The following is a 27,512-nucleotide window of genomic DNA, read 5'->3' on the forward strand; positions in this document are numbered from 1 at the left end:
CCACGTGCTGCCTCAGGCTGCCGTCGTGTCTCCCCATGCCCCAGGCTGCCATCTTGGTGCCGGTGCCTTCCTCAGGCTGCCATCTCAGTGCCACCTGCCCCCCTACTGCACACGGCCATCTTAGGGCCGCATCCCCACTCAGGCTGCCATCTTGGTGCCAGCTCGCCTCTTCAAGCCCTCATCTTGGGGCCACCTCCCCACTCCCATCTTGGTGTCAGTGCCCCCACCTCAGGTTGCAGTCTTAGTGCCGCCCCCCCTCTCCCCACCATTCAGGCCACCATTGTGCTGCCACATGGCCCCTGCTCTGGCTGCCATCTTGGTGTCAGTGCCCCCCCCCCCCCCCCCCCCATGCTGCCATTTTGGTGTCGTACTCCCCACTTCCCCCCAGCTCAGGCCACCAGACTGGTCTCACTCCTCGCCAGGCCCCCGTCTTGGTCCTCCCTCTCCATTGCTCCCAATCGCCATCGTCAAAGACAACACCAACCCCCACAACTAACAAGCCGTGTCGGGGTTCCCTCTCCCGATGGTGGCTGTGACAAGATGGCCGCCAGGGTGATGCAGATTAAAGGAAGACGGCTGCTGAGAAGATGCTGGCAATACTAAGATGGCGGGTGGGGAACCGTGCCCTGTGCCTCTCTTGACTGAGCTGTTGGTAACCATCTGGGTGTTGCCTGCAGCACCCATGACACTCCATGGCAGCCATCTTGGTCTGGCCACGGGCGGTAGCTAGGGTGGCCATCACAGAGGACAGTCCAGTTGTCCTCTGCCCTCCGTTGATATGAAACTGGACGCCTTGATGTCCTCTGCTTTTCTCTTCAAGAAGACATCAAGGCATCTGGTTTTGTATCAATGAAGGACAGAGTAGCAGAAAACCAGACTGTCCTCTATCATGGCCACCCTAGCGGTAGCTCCCTTGTCCTAGTAACACCCAGTACCCCCCCAAACAACACCCCAAACCCCCCCTTTTCCCCAAGTGCCTTCCTCTTTTGCCCAGGTAGCATCCAGGGCCCTGCCCTGCCCAGCCCGCAGTCACTGCCCTGCTGCCGGCCAGACCGGTCCGTGGGAACCAAGGGGCATCAGCTATGGCAGAGGTCGCTGCTCCCAGTATAGGCCCCAGCTCCAACTGGGACCCCCTGACGCGCCCTTCCCTCCACCCCAGGAGGTGCCCCCGCCCCGGGTCTACCCCAGCTCCAGGAGGGCAACAGGGGCTGCGGGTCGCACCAGGGCTCGGGGTCGGGGCTAGGAGCCCGGACGCCGGGGCCAGGTCTGGGAGAGGAGCCTCAGCACCGGGGACCGGACGCCCGGGCGGGGGGGGGAGCGGGGGCACCGTGAGGCCGGACACCTGGGCCCTTGCCCAGCCCGGGAGGAGCGTGTTTTGATCTGTCTGGGCGGGCCGCCAGGCTGGGGCCTCGGGGACAATGTGTCCTGCCAAGCCTCAGCTTTTCCTCCCCCCGCTCCCCCGTATCCTCCCCCCCAGGCTGGCCCGGGGCCAAGCCGGGTGTAAACAGGGATGTAAACAGCAGGATCGGGTGGAGTGGGGGGAGGGGTGGGCAGCCAGGGTCCTCGCCGGCCCCAGTCGGGGCAGGGGGAGCCCAGCAGGTGCCCCAGCGACGGGGCGATGTCCAGGCGTCTGGGCCCCCCTCTCCCTCCCACTGCAACCCACCTTGGCCAGAGGGGACCCGCAGCGGCACGGGGGGGCTTCTAGAACCCCCGTCACCGCAGCAACGGGGCCACCATGCCGGGGGGCCACCGCCAGGCGGTCCTCGCCCAGGCCTGCGGCCGCCCCTCACAGGACCCGGGCGCCCGGGTGCCCGGCACTCTCCATGAGGGGAAGGGGCGCGTGCAGCTGCTGGGGCTGCTCACAGGGTACCCCCGCAGTGAGGTCCGCAGGCCGGCCCGGAGGCCCGGGGCTGGGGGTTAGACCTCCTGGGGGGCTGGGTGCCTGGATGCCTGTGTCTCCGTCCCCCCACTTGCTGCCTCTGCGCCCCCAGCAGGTGCTGGATGCAGGGGACGGGCGGCTGGTGCTGAGACAGAGGCGAGGGGCACCCCGGGTCCACCCCAAGCGAGACCGAGCCCCTGACAGGTGATGAGGGCCGTGGATGCCTGGGTTCACTCCCTGCTTTGGGAGAGGAAGTGGGGGCTGGGGCCCCGGATACTCTGGGAGGGCGGTAGGAGGTGCAGGGTAAAAGCAACAGGGGCTTTTTTGGCTTTAGAGGTGGTCAGAGCAGGGGACGGGCAGCTCGTGCGCCTGGGGTCTCTGCAGCTCTGGGAAGGGAGTGGGGCTGGGAGGTGAGAGCCAGGGACTCAAAGGCCTGGGTTCAATTCCAACATGTCCCTCTCTCTTCCCCCCCTCCCCCAGCAGGGACCCCCGCTCTCTCCGCAACCCCCCCTGCACCCCTGAGCCGGACTCCCGCCCGCCCTCCTTCCCCTTCCAGTGGCTCTGGGACCCCTCTGCTGCATGGGGCCGGGGCCTGCTCCTATCCCGCTCCCACTCCCCAAACCCTCACCACTCTCCCCACAGGCTGCCGGATCAGGGGGGCAGGAGTCAAGGGGCCAGGGTCAGAAAAGCGGGGGCTGAGACCTCCAAGAGGGGCAGGAACAGGGGGAGCAGGAGGCCTCATGGTTGTGGATATTGGGGGGCAGGCTCCCCGCCAGGCTCCCGGGGTCCCAGCTCCCCCCTGCAGCACCACCCCACCTCCCTGTCCCAGCATGTCCTGGCCGAAGGGCGGGCCTGGCCCCGGTCCCCCAGGTCCAGGAGGAGACGAGGGGCACCCCCTGTCCCACCCAGGCCTGTCCCCGACTTCCCAGCCCTACACAGGAACATTCAGGAGCAACTGGAGCAGAGGAAGGCGAGAGGTGAGAGTTGTCGCTGGCTCTTGGGTGGGCATGGGACAGTTAGAACAGGCTGCAGCTGGCACTGGGGGGTGCATAGGGTGGGTATAACAGCCACTCCCTTTGCCCCCCAGCCAAGCTGACTGTCTGCAAACCCTTCCGACTCCACCTGCCCAGCAGGGGCCAGAGCCACCCGGGGGCCAAGATGGGGACCCTGAGGGGGCAGCTCCAGGCCCAATCCTGCCCCCCTATGTTCTCCCTGTTGCACCCTGTGATTCCTACCCAGGCTTCGATCAAGCGGCTGGAGGCCACCAGGTAGGCTGGTACCCCGACCCTGCAGCCCCCTGCCTCCCACCAGCCCTGCCAGTGCCCCTCACTCCTGACCCAGAGCCCCCCGCCGGTGCCCCCACCAGACAGCGGCTGCGGAGCTGGGCCGAGGGGGCATGGCGGGAGCGCCAAGGAACAGAACAGCGCCAGGCACGGGCATGGCGGGTGCAGCAGGAAGTGGCTCGGTGTCTGGCCACCCATGACCCGCCAGAGAGCCTGGCCCAGGCCCTGCAGAGGAAGAAGGCGGAGCTCAGGTAAAACCCATGCACAAACATTTGCATATATGCGTAATAATCAGTTAGGTTGTCTGTATATTCAAACCTGTGCATGTGCATCATTAGCTGGGTGGCTGTACAAGGGTGGGGGCTGTCACTAGAGGGCAGTGGTACCCTTGTGGGGCAGGAGGGGCGGGTGCTGCCTCCAGGGGTATAAGAGTGGGGAAAGGCCTAGCAGAGAGCCGGAGATATGGCCATCAGCTGGCACACCTGTGCTTCCCCCTGGACGTGCTACACAGTAGCACATGCCACCCCCCTCCTTGTCACCCGCAGGCCTGACCACGCCTGGCAAGAGTGAGACACTCCCCAGAATTCCCAGCCCCTATAGATGCCCCTCAGCCCTTATAGTTTCCCCATAGATCCCAGACCTTTGGACCCCCTAGCTCTTAGCTCCAGCCATTATAAACCCCCAGCTCTTATAGATCCCCTATAGAACCCCCAGCCTCTTTAGTTCCCCTGTGGACCCTCCCCAGTCCTTATAGCTCCCATATAGACATGAGGCCCTGTAGATACACTTTGGCCCTCATAGATCCTCTATAGATCTCAACTCCTATAGAATTCTATAGATTTAGTCCTCATATTCCCCTGAGTTCACGTAGATCCCTTGTAAGTCGGGCTTTAAACCGAGTACAACAGGGGATGGGGAAGCAGGAGACAGAGAGAGTCTAGAACCTACAAACTGCGAGCCATGTAGCAGTGCACCCCAGGTAAGTACCAAGGGGCCCTTTGGGCATCAGAACTGAGCATCAAAGGCACCATTCGGAGGGCTCAGGTGCCTTTATACTAATGCTAGGAGCATGGGGAACAAGCAGGAAGGACTCACACTTCTGCTTCCAGATAATAACTTTGATTTAGTGGTGCTAATGGAAACCTGGTGGGACCCTACCCATGACTGGGTGCTACACACTGAGGGCTACAGGTTGTACAGAAGGGAAACTGTAGGGAGGAAAGGGGCCGGCGTTGCTCTCTATGTAAAGGAGCATTATACATTCACCCTAATCAAAATGGGATCAGAGGAGGAGAAAGTTGAGGCATTGTGGGTTAGGATACATGGAGGTTGAGGGGAAAGGGTCTTGGTGGTAGGGGTCTGCTACAGACCACCTCACCAAGAGGAAAAGCTTGACTTGGAATTCTTAAGGCAACTCTCAGAGGCTGTACGGTCTAGGGACGTGGTTGTCATGGGGGGCCTAAACTACCCGGACTTCTGCTGGGAGGAGCAGTCGGCCAAATCTAACCATTCACATAGGTTCTTAACCTGAGTGCAGGACCTCCACCTAATGCAGGAAGATATGGTTCCACTAGGGCCAATGCCTTATTGGATTTGGTGTTGGCTATGGGGGAGGACCTGGTAGAGGAGCTGCAGATTCATGGTCACTTTAGGGACAATGACCACCAATAAATTGAATTCACCATACGGCATAGGGTAGGTAAGCTAACTGGTAGGGTGGGAGTGCTTGACTTTAGGAAGGCTAACTTCAGTGTGCTCAGGAGTGTAGTCGATGCACTGCAGGATAGGAGTATTGGTGAGATAGGAGTCCAGGAAGGGTGGTCGTTCCTAAAAGAAGCGATCCTTCAGGCACAGAGGGAGATGATCCCAGTACAAGGGAAAAGAGGGAAAGGAGTCAAAAAACTTCTTTGGCTAAGGGCAAAAAAGAAGGCATATAGGCAATGGAAGCAGGGGGAGCTACCAAGGAGGAGTATACCTAGTTGGCCCACACTTTCAGGGAGGCAGTTAGAAAGGCCAGAGCAACTACAGAGTTGAGGCTGGCAACACAAATTAAAAACAACAACAAGCCTTTTTAAAGTTATGTAGGGAATAAAAGGAAGGCGCAGGGCAGCATAGGACCCCTACTGAACAATGAGGAGCAATCAGTGACAGACGGGGGGGGGGCAAGGCTGAGTTATTCAGTGAGTTTTTTTTGCCTTGGTGTCCCTGAACAGGGCTTGAGATAAGTCTCCCAATGGGTTCTTAGACGGGCATCTGAGGGACACCAGCCCACCAACTGTCGATGCTGACTTGATGCAGAGTCACTTGGATGGACTGGATGTGTTCAAGTCAGCAGACCTGGATGAGCTGCATCCGAGGGTACTGAAGGACTTGGCCCATGTCATAGCAGAACAGCTGGCATGGCTGTTTGAGCACTCATGGCTCTCAGGTCAGGTCCTGGAGGACTGGAAAAGGGCCAGTGTGGTCCCTATTTTCAAGAAGGGGAGGAAGGAGGTTCTGAATAATTACAGGCCAGTAACCCTTGCCTCCATCCTTGGAAAGGTCTTTGAAAAGATCATGAAGGATTATATTTGTGGGAGTCCAACGGGAAAAATAATGCAACAGGGAAGCCAACATGGATTCGTAGCAGGTAGATCATGCCTGACCAATATGGTTTCATTTTATGACAGGGTAAAAAATGCTTAGCTGCAGGAGTAGAGGTGGATGTTGTTTTCTTGGACTTTAGCAAGGCCTTTGATACAGTTTCTCATCGTATTCTCAGAAATAAATTAAAAGGCTGTGACATAGATGTTTACACGGTCTGGTGGGTGGCAAATTGGCCTAGCGGTCACACCCAGAGAGTGGTAGTAGATGGGTAGGTATTGACTCAGATGGATGTGGGTAGTGGGGTCCCGCAGGGTTCAGTCCTTGGACCTGTACTCTTTAATATCTTCATCAGTGACTTGGATGTGGGTGTGAAGTGTACTCTGTCCAAGTCTGCAGATGATACTAAATTGTGGGGTGAAGTGCACACTCCAGAGGGTAGGGAACAATTGCAGGCAGACCAGGACAGGTTAGAGAAGTGGGCAGTACACAATAGGATGCAGTACAGCAAGGACAAGTGCGGAGTGCTGCACCTAGGGCGTAAAAATATCTAGCACATCAACTGGCGGGGAAGTGACCCTCTCAGCAGCACAGAAGCAGAAAGAGATCTCAGAGTCACAGCGGACTCGGAGATGAACATGAGTCATCAGTGTGACGAAATCAGCAAAGCTAACTGCACTTTATCATGCATCAGCAGATGCAGACAAATAGATCCAAGGAGGACATACTTCCCCTTGGTCAGACAGTTGGAGCACCACATCCAGTTTTGGGTGCCGTACTTCAAGAAGGATGTTGATAGACTTGAGAGGGTCCACAGGAGGCCACTCGTATGGTCAGGGGCTTACAGGACAAGCCCTACGAGGAGAGACTGAGGGACCTGGACCTCTTCAGCCTCCACAAAAGAAGGCTGAGAGGTGATCTTGTGGCCATCTACAAATTAATTAGTGGGACGCAGCGAGGGATCGGAGAGGCTCTGTTCACCAGGGCACCTCTTGGGGTAACAAGGAACAATGATCACAAACTGACAGAGAGCAGATTTAGGCTGGATATCAGGAAAAACTTCTTCACGGTAAGGGTGGCCAAAATTTGGAATGGGCTTCCAAGGGAGGTGGTGCCCCCCCCTACCTGGGGGGTCTTTAAGAGAAGGCTGGATAGGCACCTGGCTGGGGTCATCTGGCCCCAGCACTCTTTCATGCCCAGGGCAGGGGGGGTCAGACTCGATGATCTGTTGAGGTCCCTTCCAACCCTAGCATCTATGACCCCATCAAACCCTAAAGATCCAACCCCTACACAGCCCCTAGCCCTTATATGTGCCCTATAGCACCTCCCCACCTCTTACAGCCCCCTGCCCTGTAGACCCCCAGCTCTTACCCTATAGACATCCAATCCCTACAGAATCTCTAGCCGTTACAGATGCCCTATAGAACCTCCTCAGCCCTTACAGATTCCCCCTCCTATAGAATCCCCAGCCCTTATAGAGCCCAGACTGTATAGAAGCCAAGCCCTTAAAGATTCCCTATAGGTCCCAGGGCCTATAGACACCCCTCAATCCTTATCAATTCCCTACAGATCACAACTGTTCTAGGAAAACTACATGGCTCCTGCCAATAGAGAACACCTGGCTTTTATAGATCCTCTGAGATTCCCCAGCCCCTATAGACTTCCCCAAGAAATCCCAAGCCCTATACACCTCCGCAGGAGCCCGGGCCCAAGGCAGGAGGGTCTGCAGGGGTCCCCTGACAGCTGGGAGGGGGGTGGCACCTGTAACCTGCCCCCCTATGTGACTTGCCCCCCCCAGGTCTCAGGAGCGGGCACGCATGGCGCTGTACAAGGCCCAGCTGCGGGAGATAGAGGCTCGTGTGAGCAGCCGGCCCTACCTCTTTGAGAGGGTCATGCAGGTGCGGATCCTGCCCTGGACACCTGGGTTCTCTCGCGCTCGGGGGGGCGTGGGACTTGGGGGTTACAGCTGGGGCGGCTGGGAGCTGACAGCCCTCGCCCTGCAGGCCAGTGCCCGCCAGGCCATGGAGCACCGCTTCTCCCAGGTGCTGGAGGCGCTGGGCATCGAGGAGGCCGGGCTGTGGAGGCAGGCGGGGCACCAGGGCCCCCCCTCAGCAGGTATGAACAGGAGCTCCCTGCCCGGACGCCTGGGTTCCCTCCTGCTGTAGGAGGGGAGCAGGGTCTGGTGAATTCGGGGGGAGCCCAGACACCTGCGTTCTCTCCCTTGCCATGGCAGGCAGTATTTCAGGTGCCGTGTCCTCCTGACAGGTCTCCGTGGACAAGGCCCGAGACCCACCTCTGGATCCACCTGAGAAGGCCCCAGCATAGCCTCTGCCCTGAATTAAACAGGCTTTGGGAGCTGGGACGGCTGGGTTCCCTCCCTGCCTGGGGAGGAGTCAGGCCTGGGGGGCTGGAAGCCGGGACAGCTGGGTTCTCCAGCTAGGGGACTGAAGCAGAGTCTGGGGGCTGGAAGCAGGAGCAGGTTCCCTTGTGCCCGGGGACGGCCATCGGACTTGGGGGCTGCTGAGAGCCCATGCGCCTGGGTTTTCTTCCAGCACTGGGCAACCAGCTGGGATGGAGACTGAGCCACTGCCGGTGCTGCCCTCATGCAGCACCAGGGACACTGTGCTGCAGGGGTGCAAAATCCACCCCCACAATCCATCAGTGGTACATGCCATCAAGGATGCACCAGACTGTGTGGATTGTACCATCCCTTCTTGGTGGGGAGACTCAATCTTCCCCCTTCTGGATCATACCATCTCTTTCTTCCACTGGTAGAAAGAACATTTTCTCACCCTTCTACGTACAATGGTATGTTCCTCTACCTACAGAGCAGTAGGTGGGTCATGCCATTTTTTCTCTGTGGGGGTCTAAGATTCCACCCCTTCTACCAATAACATTTCCCAATATGCATCCAGAGCAGCATGTGGATCATACAATCCTATCCACTCCCGAGGAGAAACTTTCCCTCCTTTTACTCCTAATAGTATTCCCCAAGACGAAGTGTAGGCCATACCATTCCTTTTGTAAGGGGGAGGGGTAATCCCCCCCTTTGTACTGTCGATGGTATTTCCCTGTACGCCTCCAGAGCAGCAAATGGATTATACCATCCTTTCCCTGGGCGGTGGGGGGGAGGAAATCTTTCCTCTTTCCTTCTACCCCGATAGGAATCTCCCCCTTCCAGCGTACGTGGGTTATACCACTGGTTCCTGAGCAGGGCGGGATAACAATTCTCCCCCCTTATTCTCCCACTGATATGTTCCTACACGCCTCGAGAGAAGTGTAAGAGCCACACCATCCTCCGCCTTTTAATGAGGGTGTTAACCCTCTCCTTCCTAATGAAGATAATGTTATTTAAGGCCTAAGATGAGTGGCCTCCCTCCAGCTCCCACGGCCACTCCACTTCCCCCCCCCCCCACTACAAGAATGGTACAGTCGGACGGCGACTGGGCACGAGATAATATGCAGCGGGAACCAAAGCGGAAGTAGCTTTTAGCGCTCTCCCGCTTCCCGGAAGCAGGGAAGGCGGACCACCGGAAGTGGTAGACGGACCCCTTACCGGAAGTAGCGACAGTAACCACGGAAGTCATGTGACCGAGCCTTCCCCACCTCCACCTGAGGTAGTGGCGATGTATGTCGAAGCAGTTTCCTGACCTCGCCGGATGTAGAAACCGTGACCCGGAAGGCGTGTTTCGCGAGACTGGAAGGGGCGTCTCAGCCTCGAAGCGGCTGCGGGGTTTTGGCCCCGGAAGGGCTTGCAGTCGCCATTCTGTGTCGCTATGGGCTCCTCCAAGAAGCACCGGGAGCGCGGGGAGGCGGCAGCGCCGGGAGCTGGGTCTGGGACGGCCGGGGGCGGGACGGGGCCCGCGGAGGATCCACCCCCAGCCTCGGCCCCCGCCTCGGCTTCGGCCTCCTCCTCCTCGTCGCGGCACCGGGAGCACAAGAAGCACAAGCACCGCGGGGGCGGGTCGGGCTCCGGGTCGGGCTCCAGCGAGCGCCGGGGCAAGCGGAGCCGTAGCCGCGGGGAGCGGAGCCGGCGGCGCAGCGGCGGGGACGAGGCCGCCGCCCCCGGGGGCAGCAGCAGCCGCGGGCATGGCCGGGCCGGGGAGCGCGGGGCCGCTGAGGCCGAGGGTGGGAGACGGGCCAAGCGTGAGCGGCGCGAGGACGGGCACGAGACCGGTAAGGGGGGTGGTGTACAGGGAAGGGGGGAGGTGAGAGAGGGGCTGCTTTTTTGCGGGTGGGGCAATAGGCGAGGAGTGAAGATGAGGGCGGAGGTTTATCTGTGGGGATGGGAGTTATGGGATGTCTGGTGGGGGGCAGTAAGGTGCCCAGGTCTGTGGCAGATCTGACACTTGGGCTGGTCCCTGACTGAGAAGGTCAGGGCAGAGGGGACTTCTCTTGGTTTCACTCACATCTCCCCCTCACTCCCCCCCCCACACCAGCTACAGCACTCAAGAGCGGCTCTGGAGAAGCCCTGTCCCTCAGCATTGAGGAGACCAAGTGAGTGAGAGCTCCTTTTCTATCCCCCCACCTTCCCGTGATGCAGTTGTGCCTCACCCCATGGATGCAGGTGGGGCTGGGGTTGGGGGGGGCCCTACAGCTCTCAGGGGAGCTGGTTGACTCGGGACCCAGGACCTTGCCTTTGTTCCAGTCCTGCCCAGTTGCCCTCAGCTCGTAGGAAGCCTGTTTTGCTCCCCATGGGTCAGGTTTTGGCCATCGCAGCTGTCCTGAGGGGCTACAAGCAGTGCTAGGTGTGTAGGCACTGCTAGCCCAGACCCCATGTTTCCCATAATCTTGGGCTGAATGGATCCAATTCTAATGGGGTGAATGGATCTAATTATTTGTGAGATCAGGTAGGGAGATTCTTTGTTGGTTGTGCTGTCTGCTGCCCTGAGCAGTGCAGCATGGTCAGGAGGGAGGAGGAGGAGCTGCAGGGGGCACGAGCAGCACCTGGGTGGCTGCAGCAGCCCTGCTCAGAAGTGTGCCCTGGGAGCACAGCGTCTGTTGCCCCACGTGGCAGTGGGCAGGGCTCAGCCCCCTATGGGGCACTGTGGGGGAAGCTGCCAGCCAAATGGGGTGGTGTGGAGGGATGACTGCAGCTGCACCACCCTACCAGGGCAAACTCTGTTGCACATGTCCCCTGCGCACCCCCGCTTTCCCTCACCCCTGGCCAGCTCCTGGGACATAGTGCACAGGCAGCTCCCATCTCCACATGCACCCCACATCCCTCCACACCCAGTCCTCCATGAATACCCCCCCACATAGACATGTATCCTCCTCTACACCCTGCTTAGACAACATGTGTAAAATTTTATTTTTGAGCTATTATACAGTTGCCTGCTTTTGTAGTACTTGAAACAGAGACCAGGCTTAAATTACTTTTTGAAATAAAACTAAAATGCGTCATAGTAGATGCTTGGATTTTTATATGCAATTTTTGTCTCTGATCCGTTATGAGTTCTGGAGAACCACACCTGCTAAATCTTTCAGAACTCATTACATGGCCCTCTAGCTGAAGCAATTGCCCATTCCTGGCTTACCGGATTCCCGCCACCCTGATTTGTTAGTACTTGGTTTAATAAGCAATGCGACACCTCAGTCTTGGTGACAGCCCCAATGTACATGAGGGTAGATGGGCCATGAAGGAGGGGAGCTGGTTCTGAGCCCTGGGCACTTTGTGACTCTCACTACTTGTTGTCTGCAGCAAACTCCGAGCCAAGTTGGGCCTGAAGCCCTTGGAAGTGGGCACCATCAAGAAGGGTAAGTCTGTATTGAGCATGCCTGGGTGGAGTGAACACAAGCACCTGGGCTGCCAACCCTCCTACTCTTAACCCCTCAGCCCCCACTTGCCTTTCTGGAGCTAGAGAGAACCCAGGTATCTAGGTCCCAGTGTTGTTTTTCTCTTTCCCTACCTCAGCCCCCACTCGCATTCAATAGCTGGGAGAGAACTGAGGGGTCTGGGCTCCCAGAACCCCTGCTGTAATCCCCCCAGACCTCATTCTTATCCTTGAGCTGGGAGAGAACCCAGGTGTCCGGTTTCCCAGCCCACACTCCCTGCCCAGAGCTGGTGAGAACCAAGGCATCCAGATCCCGGACCCCCTGTTCTCAGTCCCTCAGCCCTCCATTCCACTTCCAGACCTGGAGCGAACCCAGGTGTCCGAGTTCTCAGCTCCCGCCCCCCATTTCCTGGCTGGTGCAGTCCTGGCCCTCCCAGCCCTGTCTCTAGCTGCTCCCTGTGCCATGGGTTCTTGGCAGGCCTGGGGAGGGAGTCTCGGGGTCCAGGGCACACCCATATCTCATGTACACTCCCCCCCGCAGAGGCAGGCACCAAGGAAGACCCGATGGCGGCCGATGTCATCAACCCAATGGCGTTGCGGCAGCGTGAGGAGATCCGTGAGAAGCTGGCAGCTGCCAAGGAGAAGCGCCTGCTCAACCAGAAATTAGGGTAATCCCACCCCTTTGCTGTATCCCTGTGCCCTCACTTTGTTGGTCTTGGCCACACCCCTTCCATCTTGCCCCCACCCTCACATTGACTCACCCAAGCCCAGCAGCATCCCTGCTTTTGTCCCCCAGAGCATACTAGGGGCAGAATCCAAGAGCGTTTCTTTGCAGAAAACCATGGGATATCTGTTCTCTTTGGAGTTCAGTACTGAGGGTGGGAGGAGGAAAAGGAAGTGACGGGGTTCTGCAGGGCTGGGGAATCAAAGCTGAGGTCCTGGCATTGGGATTTGAACCCACAGCTCTGCAGTTTCCTGCCAGCTCCTTAAGCTCCCATGAGGCCTCAGTGCATCTCTGGGGTGGGAGGAAGTGATTTCCGTGCTGCCTACCTCCCCGCCTCATGTGATGTCTTTCTCCATCCCAGAAAGATAAAGGCCCTTGGGGAGGATGATCCTTGGCTGGATGATGCGGCTGCCTGGATTGAGCGGAGCCGCAAGCTGCAGCAGGAGAAGGAACTGGCTGAGAAGAGGGTGAGGGCTGGCACTGGGATGGACTGGGAGGCGTGGTGGTAGAAACTCAGGTACACAAGGGAGATGGGGGCTGGGGGGGAGCTGAGACACAGGATTGGGGGAAAACTGAGGCATTAAGAGGACTTGTTTCCTGCATTTCCACCAGCCTTATACTGGCTTTCCCCCCCTGGGGTTTATCAGTGCTGGTTCCCCAGGGACTGGTGAATGTGTATGTGGTTTCCACCCTCCCCCCCACCCATCCTCGTATGGGCAGGGGGAGATACTGTGGGGAACCCAAGTGTCCAGGCTCCCAGACCTGCCCTGCTTTCACACCCAGTGTCCCAGGCACCCAGTCCCCCTTGTGTGTCAATGTGCTGGACTCCACTACTTTTACAGAACAGGGAGATGACAGAGGCATCCCGGCTCCCAAGTTCTGCTATAATCTCCCCAGAGAAGCCAGGTGTCCAAGTTTCCAACCCCCCTGCTATAACCTACCCAGCCTCCCACTCCATTCCCAGAGAACCCAGGTGTCTGGGGTCATGGCCCCCACTTGCTTTAACCAACTCCAAACCAAGGGTCAGGGAGTTATGGGTTGCAGAGGCAGGTGAGGAGCTGGGAGCCCAGATGCCCGAGTTCTGTACTCCAGTGAGGGAAAGAAAGGTGGCAGAAAGAGTGGCTGGTTGGTCTGTAAGAGAACCCAGGCATTCGGGCTCCCAGTTCCTTCTGCTCTCAACCCCCAGCCCTCACTGCCCTCCCAGAGTGGGAGAGAACCCAGGTGTCCAGGCTCTGACCCCTCACCCCACACAGGCCAAGCTGCTGGAGGAGATGGACCAGGAGTTTGGCATTAGCAGCCTGGTGGAGGAAGAGTTCGGGCAGAGGAAGAAGGTGGGTTTGGGCCCCTTTAACCTGGGTTAATTAGGGTTGGGGGGACCCCAGGGAGGATGGGGGGAGGACAGGAAGCATGTGTTGTCACTGCACTTGGAGTTGTGTGATCCCACCCCTTGAGGACTGAGTGTCCCAGCCACCAGGGCAGGGAAGGGTTGGGGGTGGGGTAAGTGATCAGGCTAGGCTCTGTCACAAAGGCCATTAGTGCTAAAGGGGTGCTGATCCTGGAGAGAATCCAGGCTCCAACCCATCACACCCCTTTTTGCTTTCCAGAGCTGGGAGAGAACCCAGGCATCTCGGCTTCCATTTCTAACCCTTCCTGTCTTCCAGAATTAGGAGAGAACCTAGGTGTCTGGTTTCCCAGCTCTTTCTAGATCCCGTTTCTGTTTCCAGAGCAGGGAGAGAACCCAGGTGTCCTGGTTCCAGCTCTGACCTGCCAGTCCTCTCCAGCTCTGCACAGGGGACAAGAACCCAGGCTTCTGGGGCTCCCAGCCCCTCACTCCCCTCCCTGAGCTGGAGAGAGCCCAGGCATCCAGGTTCCTTGCTACCTCTCCTGTCCCCCTCCCCCCAGGACTCGTACAGCTCACGGGACCTGCAGGGCCTGACAGTGGAACACACCATCGAGTCTTTCCAGGAGGGAGAGACCCTGGTCCTGACGCTCAAGGACAAAGGTGACTTGGAGAGAATCCTGGACTCCGCCTCCTCCCCCCCCCTTCCCCCCCCCCCCCCAAACTTGAGGGGTGGGCAGACAGGCACAGAGCCAAAGCACAATAAGGAGTTTCTTTAGGTGGGCAAACAGAGGCATGGAGAAGGGCCTGGGCTGTGGAGTGCCTCTAATGTAGGGAAGCCAGGTTTCTCTGGGGGCTTCTAGCTACCATAATTCTTTGTGTAGTGTGCACCTCACTGCCTACCAAATTGGGCATCTAATACAGGGAAACTGGGTTTTCCTTGGGGCTTCTAACTTTCCATGTACCATGTACCGCACTCCATCCTGAGTTGGGCTGTGTGCCTGACATAAGGAAGACAAGCTTACGGAGCTTCTAGGTACTATAATTTCTGTGTACCCACGTACCTTCTGCCTGAATGAATCTGCAAATCTAATGCAGGAAAGCTAGGTTTTCTTGGGGAGCTGGGGTGGGGGCAGGGTGGCTTCTAGGTACCATAATTCCTTCTGTACCATACCCTTCCTGGATGAGGGTGGTCTCTAGGTTAATGCTGTCCCCCTTTCTTCCCTTTGCCTCGGTGAACTCAGGTGTTCTGGCGGAGGAGGAGGATGTTCTGGTGAATGTGAACTTGGTGGACAAGGAGAAGGCGGACAAGAACGTGGAGCTGCGCAAGAAAAAGCCGGACTATGAGCCCTACTCCCAGGATGAGAGTGTGGACGACATGGCCCAGGTGAGTTGTGGGGAGTAGGGCCTGCTTAGATGGGGCCTGGGGGGAAGGGAAGAGAGGAGCACCAGGTGTATGGGACCGAAAGAACTGGGGTAGGGGATGGATGGGGACTGGGAGGTAGTTTAGGTGGAGGTGCTGTATGGGCCTGGGGGCCAGCACCCCAGGGTAGAGAAGGCTTTGGGAATATCCTTTTGCGGGGGGGGGTGGGAACTGAGGCAGGGTCCTGTGGGGGCAGATTCCTGGGAGGGGGTGGATTTGGGGGGAAGGGGGCAAGGGGTCTGGGGGAGGCTGGAAGCTCCTTACTCTTCTCCGTGCAGCGGTGGGGAATCCCCACCTCCCCCAGCCCAGGAATCTTTACTTACTCCTCCTCCCACTCCAGGTGAAGCCGCGGGTGCTGCTGGCCAAGTACGATGAGACGCTGGGGGGGCCACGGCGCCCTGGGTTTCGGCTGGCAGCAGGGGGGGAGGCGGACGGCACGGCCCAGCGCGAGCTGCAGCAGGTGCGTGAGGCGCTGCGCAGCCAGGCCCAGAGCCTGGCTGGACCTGGCCCCCGCCTGGCCGCTGAGTACCTCACGCCTGAGGAGATGGTGAGTGCCACCCTTTGTGCCGGGGGCGGGGACTGAGGGACACGGGGCAGGCAGGGGAAGCTGAGGCACGTGGGGAGGCTGGGAGGAAACAAGAACACGGGCCAGATTCAGGTGCAGAGGCTAGGGGGAAACAGATGGGGTGGGGTGGGACTGAGGAGCAGGGACCAGGGGAAACTGAGGCACATGGGGATAGGGGGAACAGAGACAAGAGAGGATGGGGCGGGGAACTGAGGCACAGAGCTAGCAGTGTCCTTGGAGGAGGAACACAAGAGTCCAGGCTCTCCCTAGACTTTTGGAGGGTGGGGCTGGCACCGTGCTCCTGGGCATTCTGGGTATGTGCAGGAGGTGCCCCAATGAATTGTGGGTATGGGCAGGGCATGGTCGTCCCTGGTGGATACTAGGGGCCCTGGCTGTGGCTCAGTGCATTGTGGGTGTTAGGGGCATCCAGCCATGCCCCAGTGCATCATGGTGGGGAACAGGGAGGGCATGGCCACCCCCCAGCGCATTGTGGGTCCCCCCTGCAGAGCGTGACCTTCCGGAAGCCGAAGCGGCGGGTGAAGCGGCTGCGGCGCAAGGAGAAGCTGCTGACAGCTGAGGACCTCCTGGCGCTGGGCCCTGCCCCCGGTGATCATGGTGACCACGGCTCCAGGTGCGGGGGGGCCCCTGGAGGGGTGGAGCCTGGGCTGTGCGGGTTGAGGCTCTGAGAGGTGGGAACCTGCTGGGCAGGATGGTGTCGTAGGAGGGGTGGGCAGGGCCTGGGCTGTAGAGGTGCTGGGGTGGGCGTGGGGCTTGGCCTGTTCAGAAGGAAGGGGTGGTGAAGGGGCTCTGAGAGGTGATGGGACCGGGCAGGCGATGAGGTGAGGAAAGGGGGTGCCTGTGCAGTTGAGGTGGGGCTTGGGCATCGCTGACTTCTCCCCCTACTCCTGTAGGTCCCGGGGACGGGGACGGCGACAGCATGTTCAGGAGGAGGGGGAGAGCCAGGAGGAGGCAGACGAGGAGCCCCTAGAGGACCCGCCGCCCCCTCCTTCAGATGACACCCGCGTGGAGAACATGGACATCAGCAGTGAGGGTGAGGGGCCCGGACGTTTGGGTTCTCTCCAGCTTTTGGTCGGGGGGGGCCAGCGCTGGGTGCCCAGAAACGTGAGCTCTCCTGGCGGAGTGTTTCTCAACCCAGGGGTTGTGCCCCAGAAGTGGTCACACGAACATATGAAAGAGCAGCCAACGCACTTGGAAAATGGATTCTTTGAAGGAGAAAAATGTGGGATCCCTTGCAGGCTGGCAGAGCTCCAGCTTGGGAGGGGCTGTTAGGGGCTGCCTGTCCCACACCCCTACCCTGCAGGCTGGGGCAGCAGGTCAGGAATGAGGGGCACTGGGTTGGGACTGGCCGTGGATGTTCACAAATAGGTCATGGTACAAAAACGGTTGAGAACCGCGGTCTTGGAGGGCTGTGGTGACCCTAACCTGACCCCTTTCCCTCCCCACCCGCAGATGAGGCCCTGCTCCCCGGGTCACCCCCGGTGCTGGAGGAGGATGAGGCAGAGCAGGAGCTGCAGAAGCAGCTGGAGAAGGGGCGGCGCCTGCGGCAGCTCCAGCAGCTCCGTGAAGGTGGAGACAAGGTGAGGGGATGGGACCTGCAGGGTAGGGGCAGTCTTGAGTGGGGCTGGGGACAAGAAATCCAAATGTGCTCGCTGTCCTGGCCTTCCCGTCCAGGCTCTCAGCCCACACCTCTCCCATGCCCCCGTGCTGTCCAGAGCTGTCCATCTCCATCCCATTAACCCTGTTATGGCAGTTCCCCCGGGCACCTGCCCTTGATGCTGCAGGGCTGGGGCAGGTGCAAGTGCCTCAGTTCCTTAGGACAGAGGTGCATGTGTACCTCCCTGCTGTGTCTAGTGTCTCAACCCCCTGGAACATGCAGATAAGACGTAGGCACAGATCCAGACTGAAATAGGCCCGGACAGGTGGATCCAAACCTAGACAGATGGACAGACCCAGGCCTAGATCCAGATAAACCCAGACAGGTTCTGGTGTAGACACAGATGGACTCGGACATAGACAGACAGATGGACCCACACCCAGATGGACAAAGAGATTCATGTTTAGATCCACAGACAGACAAGGACCATGATCCAGAGCCTGACAGGCCCAGGTATGGCAGTGTCTAAACCTGCTAGGCCCCCTGGCCTGACACTTCATGTCTCCTGGCAGGTGGCAGAGGCAGTACGGCGTCTGGCCCGAGCAGGGCCGGGGCTGGACGCAGACGTGGGGATGGAGCCGGAGGAGGCAGGGGCGGAGCCAGAGCGAAAGGGGGCCATCGTCTTCAATGCTACCTCTGAGTTCTGCCGCACGCTGGGGGAGATCCCCACCTATGGGCTTGCTGGCAACCGCGAGGACCCCCAGGACCTACTGGTGAGCCTGGGTGGGGGCCAGGCCTGTGGGTTGGGAGTGAGGGGCACCCAGGGGGCAGGGGGCTGCAGGCTGGGAGCGAGGGGCATCGGTTGTGCTGGGTTTGGGGAGTGAGGAAGTATTGCATCATGCCATGCTTCATGCTGTGGCTATGCAGGGCATTTATGCATTGTGGGTAATTTGTAGCCACCTTAATATCAGATGCCCCAGAATCCTCTGGGGTTGAGGGGGAGCTTCCTTGAGGCTGGGGGGGGCTGGTTCCCAAACTAACACCTCCTCCTGCCCCCAGGATTTTGAGCGGGATGAGGAGCGGTCGGTGACAGGGGCCTCGGGCTCTGACGGGGAAGAGAACATGGGCTGGAGCACCGTGAACCTGGACGAGGAGAAGCAGCAGCAGGACGTGAGCATGGCGGGGCTGTGGGTTGGGAGTGATGGGCATCAGCCAGACTGATCCTAACTTCCTCCTCCCTGCCCAGTTCTCAGCCTCATCCACCACCATCCTCGATGAGGAGCCAATCGTGAACCGGGGCTTGGCAGCAGCCCTGATGCTTTGTCAGAACAAAGGTAAGGCCCTGCCCCCCACCTCCCAGCTGGATGTTGCACCCAAGAGCTGGTGGCATCTGTCATACCCAGCTGCCAGTGCCCTCTAGGACCAGCTGCAGCCCTTTATATCTAAACTATGCCCTGCCCAGAGCCAGCTGTAGCCTGTCGTACCCAGCTGCCAGTGTCCCCCAGAGCTTGCTGCAGCCTGACAGCCCCCTCCCTGTTTTCCAGGTCTGCTGGAGACAACAGTGCAGAAGGTTGCCCGGGTGAAGGCCCCCAATAAGTCCCTGCCCTCGGCCGTCTACTGCATTGAGGACAAGATGTGAGTGGGGCAGGGCTCGATGTGGGGCATGCGCAGGGATGGGGCTTGAACCTGCCACCCTTGGGAGTGGTGGGTGGAGCCCCTACAGTCAGAGGGCGGGGCACTGGGAGCTGAGGTCACACCTAATAGGGATGTGGGGTCAGAAGGGTTCCCCCTGTGATGGAGGGTGGGGATGGAGGTGTTGCCAGGGTTGGTCACAGTGTTGCCTCCCCACAGCACTCCAGGGGTCCAAGGGGCTGCAGGTTGGGAGTGAGGGACATGGGTGGGGCAGAGCAGCTCCTGGTGACCACCACCCCTCCTCACCCAGGGCCATTGACGACAAGTACAGCCGGCGCGAGGAATATCGCGGCTTCACACAGGACTTCAAGGAGAAAGACGGCTACCGGCCCGATGTCAAGATCGAGTACGTGGATGAGACGGGCCGCAAGCTCACGCCCAAGGAGGTAGGGGCAGGGCTGGGGGGGTGCTGATATCATGGCTGATGGTGGGACTTGGGGTGCTGAGTTCCCTTCCCAAGGAGCTGGGGGTAGGGCCTCTGGTGCTGAAACTCTGCCCCTTTGGAGATGGGGGTGGGACAGAAAGTCAAAGCCAGGTATGGCGGGGTGGTGCTTCACTAGGAGGTGGGGCCTGATGTTATGGCTGGGAGGCAGGGCCTGGGGTGCTAAGACTGCCCCCAATGTGGAGGTGAAATTTGCGGTCAGGAAGTCTTTGCCAGGGAGCAAGATGGCAGCAGGGCTTGGGGGAACCTGGGGCTGAACTCCAATGCTGGAGGTGGGTGGGGTTTGGTGACACTTCCTAGGGAGTAGAGCTTGGGCAAGATCTTCCAGGGAAGGAGGGGGTGCGGGGTAGAGGCAGGACTCTGAACTATGTTCCACCCCAGGCCTTCCGGCAGCTCTCGCACCGTTTCCATGGCAAGGGCTCAGGGAAGATGAAGACAGAGCGGAGGATGAAGAAGCTGGATGAGGAGGCGGTGAGAGTGTTCCCCCCCCCCCACTATTTGGGGCTGGGTGCAGCTGGTGCCAGGCCCCCCCAGTGCCACCCGGAGCTGGGTGCAGCTGGCCCCAGGTCCTATCCCCAGTCTTGCCCTGCCCGCCCCCCCCCCAAGCTGGCTGCCTTTTGTTCTACTTGCCTGCAGACAGGGCTGCAATGCAGCTGGCCCTGGGGTGGACTATGTCTTCCCTGCCTGTGTCTCTGTTCTACTCAGGTGCTGACACCCCTCCCACCCCAGAGGTGGCTGCCCCCTCTAAGTTAAGCCTTCCCTACAGCCCACCCCAGAGCTGGCCACATTTGGTATGCTCGGCGGATGACAACCCCTGCTTCAGAGACGGCTGCATTTCAGCCTCTTTATTCCCAGCCCAGGGCCAGTTGCATGTTATGCTCAGCTGCGTCTCGGATGTCCATACTAACCCCCCCAATCCCCCCAGCTGCTGAAGAAGATGAGCTCCAGTGACACCCCCCTGGGCACTGTGGCCCTGCTGCAGGAGAAGCAGAAGGCCCAGAAGACGCCCTATATCGTCTTAAGCGGGAGCGGGAAGAGCATGAATGCGTGAGTGCCCCCCAGAGTTGGCTGCAGCCTGTTCTTCCCCACCCCTAGTCAGCTGCAGTCTGTTATACTGAGCTGCTGATGCACCCCAGAGGCAGCTGCTTCTCAGTTACACCCACCCTTAGATGCCACCCCAGAAACAGCTGCTATAACACCCAGCTGCTCATACATTGCCCCAGAGCTGGCTGCAGCTGTTACACTCAGCCAGCAATCTTCAACTCAGAGCTGGATGCTTCTGTTATACTTCAGTTGGCTGATTATTTCCCTAGGTTTTGCTCTGACCCCTCACCCCCTTTTCTCTCTCTCTTTCCTCCCAGAAACACCATCACCAAGTGAGCTGGACACCACTGGGTCCCTCGTGCCGCAGGTCTGTGCCATGGGGACCCATGTGCCTGGCACTGTACATAGTTGAGATGTTGATATTTCCCCCTCGATCCTCTCTTTTGTATTATCTGAAGCCCTACGTTTGCCTCAATAAACCCGTAAATGCCAGTTCTTTGTTTATTGCACCTGGTGTGTTTAAAAGGGGCAGAAAGTAGCCTGGGGAATAGCTTGGTGGGCGGGGGGGAACAGCAGAGAAGCTGGGATGGGGGATAGCTGAGGGTGTCCTACCCCAGAGCCAGCTGTGGCAGGGTCTCAGGCATTTGGGGAAGGGACACAGAGCTTACGGCTACTGAGGGGGGCAGTTGCCAGTGTCTTTATTGAGGTGGCTGGTATGCTCTGCTGCTGATAAGCCCCAACCTCAAAGCCAGCTGCATCGACTAAGGCCCCAGTGGTGGTCCTGTTGCTGTTCTACTTGGCTGCTAGCACCCCACCCCCAAGGTTACTGTGTGGGTGTTACACCCAGCCCAGAGGCAGCAGCAGCTTATTATACTTGGCTGCTAACACCCACCCTAGAGGTGGCCACATCTGTGTGATATACCCCACCCCAGGAGCAGCCACATCTCTTGTGCTGAGGCAGGGAAGCTCCCACCTGCCAGCAGAGTCCATAGCAGCCCCAGTGCTGGGGAGGGGCTCACTGCTCCTCTTCCTCGCTCTCATCCTCGTCCTCTTCCTCGCTATCAGTACCTGTGTCACGGAGCCGATTGGGGTTCACAAACAAGTCACTGTCACTGTCTTCATCCTCCTGGGTGGCCGGCGGCTCGCACACCCTGCCAAAGATAAAGTGAGAACCCAGGCACCCAGAGCATCCACCCCCCCCAATGCCACCCCACAGCCTAGTATTGCTTTGGGGGCTGGATACAGCACAGCCCCAGCTACCTCTGGGGTGAGGTGCCCAGCAGCTGGGTATGTCATGGGCTGGAACGTGGCAACAGCCGAGTAGAAAAGATAGAGCCAGCTCTGGGGGGGGCGCCTAGGCCAGGTACAATGGGTCCCACTCACCTGTTCTGGGGGTTGGGCCGGCTGTCAGGGGCATCTGAGAAGGCTTCAGGCCTGCAAAGAGGGGTAGTAAGACATGGGGGGAGGGAGGGCTGGGATGTAGCCTCTCCCCCAGACTGGGAACTAGTGCTCCCAGTAGAAGCCATCCCAGTGACAAGGGCAGAAGTTGGTGGGGTACAGACCCTCCCCCCACCAGCCACTGCCCCAGTCCCAGCTGGTATTAACCCCTTATACTCCAGCACAGCCATGATTTACTCCTTATAGCCCAGAATGGGGGGAAAGGCAGGCCTGTACCCTCCACTCCTGGACTTAACTCCCGGTGCCCTGGATCCAGCCCCCAAGAGCTGAGCCCTACTCAACCCAATAAGGCAAGGGGAGAGAACCAGAACTGGTGCCTGCAGCTCCATGTCTCAGTTTCCCCACTCACAAGCTAAGACTTAAGAGCCCTTCCTTCAGTGGCAGGAATGTCGGGGGATAGCTTTGCCTGGCTGCGGGGGGGGGGGGGGCGGTGTTAGGGTTATGTCTGCTCCCACAAGCCTCAGTTTCCCCACTTCGAAGCTAAGGCTGAAGTGAAAGCGGAAGGTGCAATTGCGTGGCCAGGAAGGGTTCTGGGTGGGGGGTGGTCCTAGGGCTGCTGTCTGAGTCTCTGTGCCTCAGTTTCCCCACTAAGAATCAAGCTAAGAGTGTGGTGTTCCCCCTGGTTCAGTGGTGGAGAGGAGGAGCTGGTCTTGCGTGCAAGACTGCCTGGCTTAGGAGATGCCAGGCAGAGGAGTCGTCAAAGCTGGTGCCTACCATCCTGTGCCTCGCTTTCCCCATTCAGAAGCCAAGTCTAAATCCCCTCTGCTAGTTCAGCACAGGGATAGAGAGGCAGGGGACTGCCTACCATGGAGAGATTATGGGTGGGAGGGGGGGGGGTCTCAGAGCTGCTGTCATCCGTGCCTCAGTTTTCGCACTTGGAAGTAAAGACCTAATCTTCCCAATTTCAGGGGAGGGAAGGTTGGGGTGGTATTGCCTGACTGGGGGGAGGTCCCGGGGCTGGTGCCCTGTCCCATGCCTTGGTTTCTCTACATACCAGAGCCCTTCCTGCTGCAGGTAGCGTACGTGGTCCTTGTAGAGCACGAAGTTGATCTCTGCCTTCACCTTCTCGCCCTCCTCGATGGGGTCGACCAGCAGGAAGTCACCTGTGGGAAGGGCAGGTGAGGGGGTGGGGCCTGCCTTGAAGTGTGTGGGTGAGTGGTGGGGATCCCCCCAGCCCCCCAGGGGTACTGCAGCCACTCACCTCTCTTGATCCACAGGTTGTGGCGGAACTTGGGGGGCATGCTGGCCAGGAAGCGCTCGCCCCCTGGTGCCTCCACTTCATGCAGGTTGTTCCCAGGGCTGCCCACAACCTAGGGGAGGGGCCAGGGTTATCCCAGGATGCACCGTACAGACAGGGGAGGCTTTAACCCAGGGTAACTCCTCCTCACCCAGGGGTCTAATGCTAAGGTTGGCTATCTTGGGACAGAACAGACAGACAAGGAAGCCCCTGACCTGTGTTAATTCCTTCCCTCCTCTGGGACACAGTGGACAGAGAAGGCAGCATTTAAACTGGGGTAACCCCTTCCTTTCCATAGGTCTGATACTGAAGCTGCTTATCCTGGGATAAAGCAGACAGGAAGGGAGCCCTTAACCCATGGTAACTCCTCCAACTGCTATATAGGTAGCCCAGCACTCCCTCAGAGGCAGGAAGGTGTTGGCATTTAATCTGGGATAACTCCTTCCTTCCCATAGGTCTCATGCTGGTTACCCCAAAACAGTACACAGGCAAGGAAACCCTTAACCTGTGCCAACTCCTTCCTGCCCACATCTCTGTTCTAGGATAAGCGCATCCAGCATTAACCAGACAGGGAAGCCCTTAACTCACAGTGACTCCTTCCAAGCACTGGGTTAATATGAGTGCTAGTTATCCCAGGAGAAAGCAGACAGAGGGGCCCATCCTTGCCCAGCTCACCCAGCCCTGAACGCACTGATCTTGGGACAGGGCAGCACTTATCCCATGGCAACCCTGCAGGCAGCTGAGACTTCCTCTGTACACGGTGCCAGGATGTGGCTGATGCTGGTGGGGGAGGGGGCAGGTCTCCTCACTCACCCGCACTATCTGCTGCTGGGCTGTGGGCACCACCAGCTCCTCCAGCACCTCCTTCACCACATGCTTCCGCTTGGTGGCCTGGGACATGGCTCAGCCCTGGGCAGTGGGAGGGGAGAGACCTGGAGACTAGGGCAGCTGGGCTCCTTCCCTCCATTTCCCCATTAAGTCCCCTAATAATTGGTGCCAGGAGCCTTCCTGCTGCCCCCCCCCCGTGGCGTTCCCAGTCCTGGTGACCCTCCTCCACGCCCTGGGGGTCGGGGATAGAGGCATGGGGCTCCTACCTGCGCGGGGGGCGTCAGGGCGGAGCCAGCGCGGAGCCGGGGTCTCCGGGAGATGAACTACAGGAGGAAAACGCGGCCGGAGGCTCAGCAGGGCCAGAGAGACCGCAGGCGTCCGCCCCCGACCCCCGATCCCATCCCCAGAGCTGGGAGGACCCAGGGGTCTGGGGACCCCCCTACCTGGGGCGGCCGGGCTCTGCGGTTGGGTTGGCTCCTGCCTCTCGCTCCGCATGGGAACCGGCACTTCCTGGTGTCTCACCCATCACCTTCCCCTGGCGGCACTTCCGGTGTCCCCTCGCTTTCCCTCCCTGGGGCAATTTCCGGCTGTGTTCCCCATCACATACCCCCCACCCCACTTCCGGGTGTCACCCCTAGCGTCATTTCTCTTCTCTATGGTTGGGACTGGGGGGCGGTGCAGCCAGAGCGCCTGCTAACCGGTCTCTGGTTATCCTGGGATAGAGCAGACAGTGGAGCCCTTGATCCGTAGTACCGGGAGGACTGAGTTAGCCCTAGAGTGAGCCCTTCTCGCCCCCCTCTGGTTGCAGGGGCGGGAGGACTAGGTAAACCCTAAAGCGCGCCACAGCGTTCCCCCCACCCCATGATTATAGATCCCTGGAGCACTGAGCTAACCATACAGCGAGGTATAGCCCCCCCCCCAGCCCCCTCGCTATGGTGAAGGAGCGGGTGGGAGGACTAAGTTTACCATAGAGTGACTTACAGCCCCCTCTCTATGGTTAGAGAGGCCTGGAGGAGTGAACGCACCATAGAGCGAACCAGAGCGCTTCCCGCCAATGGGGCGGGGCAGAGCTTCCACTTCCCGGAAGTGGCGGCGCGCGCAGGCGTAGTGGGTGCTCGGCTAGGCGGGAGCGGCCGTTGGGACCGGCGCTGCGGAGGTTGAGTGGGGCCGGGGCCGGGGCCGGGGCCGGGGCGTCTGTCGTGAGCGGCGGCGGGTGTGTAGCTGGAGGGGCTGTGTGGGGAGGGGCGAGGCTGGTGCCAGGGGCTGGGGGACGGGTGGGACCCGGCACCCACGTGGGGGCGGGGACTGTGGGGGGCGCGGCCTGGCGTGGAGGTGGTGAGGGAGGGGCGGGGCTTGTTGGGGTTCACTTAAGGGGTGCTGGGTATGCGTTGGGGGGGGGGGGAGCCAGAGGGGGGTATCCCCGTGTGTGGGGAGGGGTGGGACCCAGGGGTCTAGGAGGGTCCCGGCCCCTCCCCCCGGCCGTGCACTGTGCACGCGGCCTCGCCTCTGAGGGGCAACAGCAGGTGTCGTCCAGCTCTGGCAGTGGCTGCACCAGGCTCTGCCCTTGTTTGGAGACCTCTCGGTCCTCCTGCCTGGGCTCGGGTTCTCCCTTGAGGGTGGGGGGGTGTCATGAGGTCGCTGGGTCTCTGCCCCCGTGCCCCCAGCTGGTGGCTTGAGGCTCCGGCCTGCGTCTGCCTCCCTCCGCGTCCCCCCTGCTCCATCCCAAACCCTGGTGATATCCCAGCGGCGGGTCTGGGGGGCCCTGTCGGCAGCCGGGTGGGGTGTCAGGGCTGGGGATGGGCAGCCTGACATGGCCCTGCTCCCCCCAGGCGTGACAGGCGTGTGGAAGATGTCGTCCACTTCGCAGAAGCACCGCGACTTTGTGGCCGAGCCCATGGGCGAGAAGCCGGTGGGCAGCCTGGCCGGTATCGGTGAGGTCCTGGGCAAGAAGCTGGCAGAGAAAGGCTTTGACAAGGTGTGTGTGGTGGGGCAGGGGCCTGGATGCCTGGGTTTGTGGCTCAATAGGCTTCCAGTGCCCAGGTACCGTAAGTTCTCATGTATAATGCTCCCTCAAATAAAATTCTTGCTCCTCTGTATAGCAATGTTCCTCAGCTTTTTCATCCAAGTGGCTGGATCAGCAGTACCCACTTCCTCCAGGGGCCAGATTTGGCCGATGGACCCAATTCTGCCTCCAAGACGGCCTTGGGGGGTGGGGGGGTCCCATCCAGCCATGCAGAGGGGGTTGGGCACAATCTGGCTGTGCTTCAGCCATGCATGGGGAAGGGCATGTCTCTTGGATCATGCTGACCAGGTTTTGAGCCAGCCCCCATGGCCGGACCTCCCTCTGACCATGGGGGCACATGGTCCAGCTCTGAACTACTGTGTGGGGCTTAGGATTTGAGCAGTGGCAGTGCAGTAGCGACTGCTCCCCCAGTGCCAAATTTCCCCAGCCTTGGAGAGCCCCACGGGCAGGATATAGCCACTGGCTTGGAGGTTGAACAGCCCTGCACTGTACCATACTCTCTTGTGTATAATGCAGCCTGGAATATAACCGGCTTTTCTTTTTTAAACACTCTAACAAAGAATAGCCCCCAGGTCTTGACTGTTCCCAGCCAGCAGCTAGGAAGCCCTGCCTCCAGCTCCCATCCTCCTCTTGCAACCAGCAGCAAAAAAAAGTTTTACTATATATTTCTGCTTATAATGCACCTCTCCATTTTCAGTTGCCTTAAGCAGACAACCACCCCCCCCCTTTACCATATTTCCCCAATTGTAACATGTACCCCTCAATTTCCAGCCACTTGAGTTGAGGGGGTGGAGTGCATGTTGTATGTTGGAAAATACAGTAACTCCCATGTTTTGTTGCCCCCTTCTCAGGCCTATGTGGTTCTTGGCCAGTTCCTGGTGCTGAGGAAGGACGAGGAGCTTTTCCGCGAGTGGCTGAAGGACACGTGCGGGGCCAATGCGAAGCAATCGCGGGACTGCTCTGGCTGCCTCCGGGAGTGGTGTGACGCCTTCTTGTGAGGGGCAGATGCCGCTGGCTCCTGGCCTTGGGCTCTATCAGGCCCTGGTAGTTCTCACTGGGGGGAGGGGACGGGAGGGAACCATCGCCTTTGTACCACATTCAGAATAAATTCACTCCTTATCACACCCCTTTGTGCCTAAAACCAACCCATTTTTCTTCCCCCCCCCAGAGCTTGCTCTCTAGCTAGAAAAGGGGGTTGGAAGAAAAACAACCCAGCCAACCATCAGCTGAAAGCTGCGGTAAATTTCCCCCCTGCCCTGATGTCTTTCCCAGTGGGATTTTGTGTCCTTCCAGCCCAAATGTGGGGTGTTTTAATCTTTTCCCAGCTTATTCCCAGAGAGGTGATGCTGGGGGGAAGCTTTTTAGCCCTTTCTCTGGGGCTGTTTTAGGCCATGGGTGGTAAGGGGGGAGGTGGGGAGTATTTGGTGGTAGGAGGGACAAAACCATCATTGTAAAGGTCTTTTTGTAAAAGAACAATAAACGTTTGACTGTGTGAACATTTCTGGGCCCTGGGCTGGTCCCTTGCAGGGTGGGGTCTGGCAAGGATGGGAGTGGACTGATCTGCTTTGGGCTGGGGGGCGGTATATGTGCCATCTACACATGC

At 59.2% G+C, this 27,512-nt stretch overlaps 4 protein-coding genes across 7 annotated transcripts; 3 read left to right on the forward strand and 1 right to left on the reverse strand.

Moving 5' to 3' along the window:
• The first annotated feature begins 1,735 nt into the window (after positions 1-1,735).
• On the forward strand, positions 1,736-8,007 carry TSGA10IP (testis specific 10 interacting protein). Its single transcript, XM_090051521.1, has 8 exons — positions 1,736-1,882; positions 1,992-2,083; positions 2,750-2,856; positions 2,967-3,147; positions 3,246-3,413; positions 7,544-7,643; positions 7,749-7,860; positions 7,979-8,007. Exons 1-8 carry the CDS (start codon positions 1,736-1,738, stop codon positions 8,005-8,007), a joined length of 936 nt encoding a protein of 311 aa, XP_089907647.1.
• Positions 8,008-9,403: 1,396 nt separating this feature from the next.
• Positions 9,404-20,855, forward strand: SART1 (spliceosome associated factor 1, recruiter of U4/U6.U5 tri-snRNP). The gene is made up of 20 exons (XM_090054956.1): positions 9,404-9,921; positions 10,185-10,242; positions 11,447-11,502; positions 12,061-12,187; positions 12,605-12,710; positions 13,497-13,574; positions 14,146-14,245; positions 14,827-14,969; positions 15,346-15,552; positions 16,077-16,201; positions 16,482-16,621; positions 17,041-17,168; positions 17,758-17,958; positions 18,245-18,355; positions 18,432-18,519; positions 18,730-18,820; positions 19,128-19,263; positions 19,701-19,790; positions 20,245-20,366; positions 20,681-20,855. The coding sequence occupies exons 1-20, from the start codon at positions 9,522-9,524 to the stop codon at positions 20,697-20,699; spliced, it is 2,526 nt and encodes an 841-aa protein (XP_089911082.1). The 5' UTR covers positions 9,404-9,521; the 3' UTR covers positions 20,700-20,855.
• Positions 20,856-21,044: 189 nt separating this feature from the next.
• Positions 21,045-24,937, reverse strand: EIF1AD (eukaryotic translation initiation factor 1A domain containing). 2 transcript variants are annotated; one of them, XM_090055197.1, is made up of 7 exons: positions 24,868-24,937; positions 24,153-24,209; positions 23,872-23,967; positions 23,023-23,131; positions 22,816-22,924; positions 21,747-21,797; positions 21,045-21,514 (listed from the first exon to the last, which is right to left on the reverse strand). In XM_090055197.1, the coding sequence occupies exons 3-7, from the start codon at positions 23,956-23,958 to the stop codon at positions 21,379-21,381; spliced, it is 492 nt and encodes a 163-aa protein (XP_089911323.1). In that variant the 5' UTR covers positions 23,959-23,967; positions 24,153-24,209; positions 24,868-24,937; the 3' UTR covers positions 21,045-21,378. The 2 variants fall into 2 exon arrangements, with proteins under 2 accessions (XP_089911323.1, XP_089911322.1); XM_090055196.1 differs by lacking the exon at positions 24,868-24,937 and adding an exon at positions 24,330-24,468.
• On the forward strand, positions 24,577-27,409 carry BANF1 (barrier to autointegration nuclear assembly factor 1). Of its 3 annotated transcripts, none has more exons than XM_090055202.1 (3): positions 24,577-24,709; positions 25,716-25,861; positions 26,761-27,409. In XM_090055202.1, the coding sequence occupies exons 2-3, from the start codon at positions 25,736-25,738 to the stop codon at positions 26,905-26,907; spliced, it is 273 nt and encodes a 90-aa protein (XP_089911328.1). In that variant the 5' UTR covers positions 24,577-24,709; positions 25,716-25,735; the 3' UTR covers positions 26,908-27,409. The 3 variants fall into 3 exon arrangements, with proteins under 3 accessions (XP_089911328.1, XP_089911326.1, XP_089911327.1); XM_090055200.1 differs by lacking the exon at positions 24,577-24,709 and adding an exon at positions 24,892-25,042; XM_090055201.1 differs by lacking the exon at positions 24,577-24,709 and adding an exon at positions 24,964-25,099.
• Positions 27,410-27,512: the final 103 nt, after the last annotated feature.

The sequence above is a fragment of the Crocodylus siamensis genome, chromosome 6 (genome assembly GCF_052110815.1).
Source record: "Crocodylus siamensis isolate JL-2025a chromosome 6, ASM5211081v1, whole genome shotgun sequence".
In the NCBI taxonomy this organism is placed as follows: domain Eukaryota; kingdom Metazoa; phylum Chordata; order Crocodylia; family Crocodylidae; genus Crocodylus; species Crocodylus siamensis.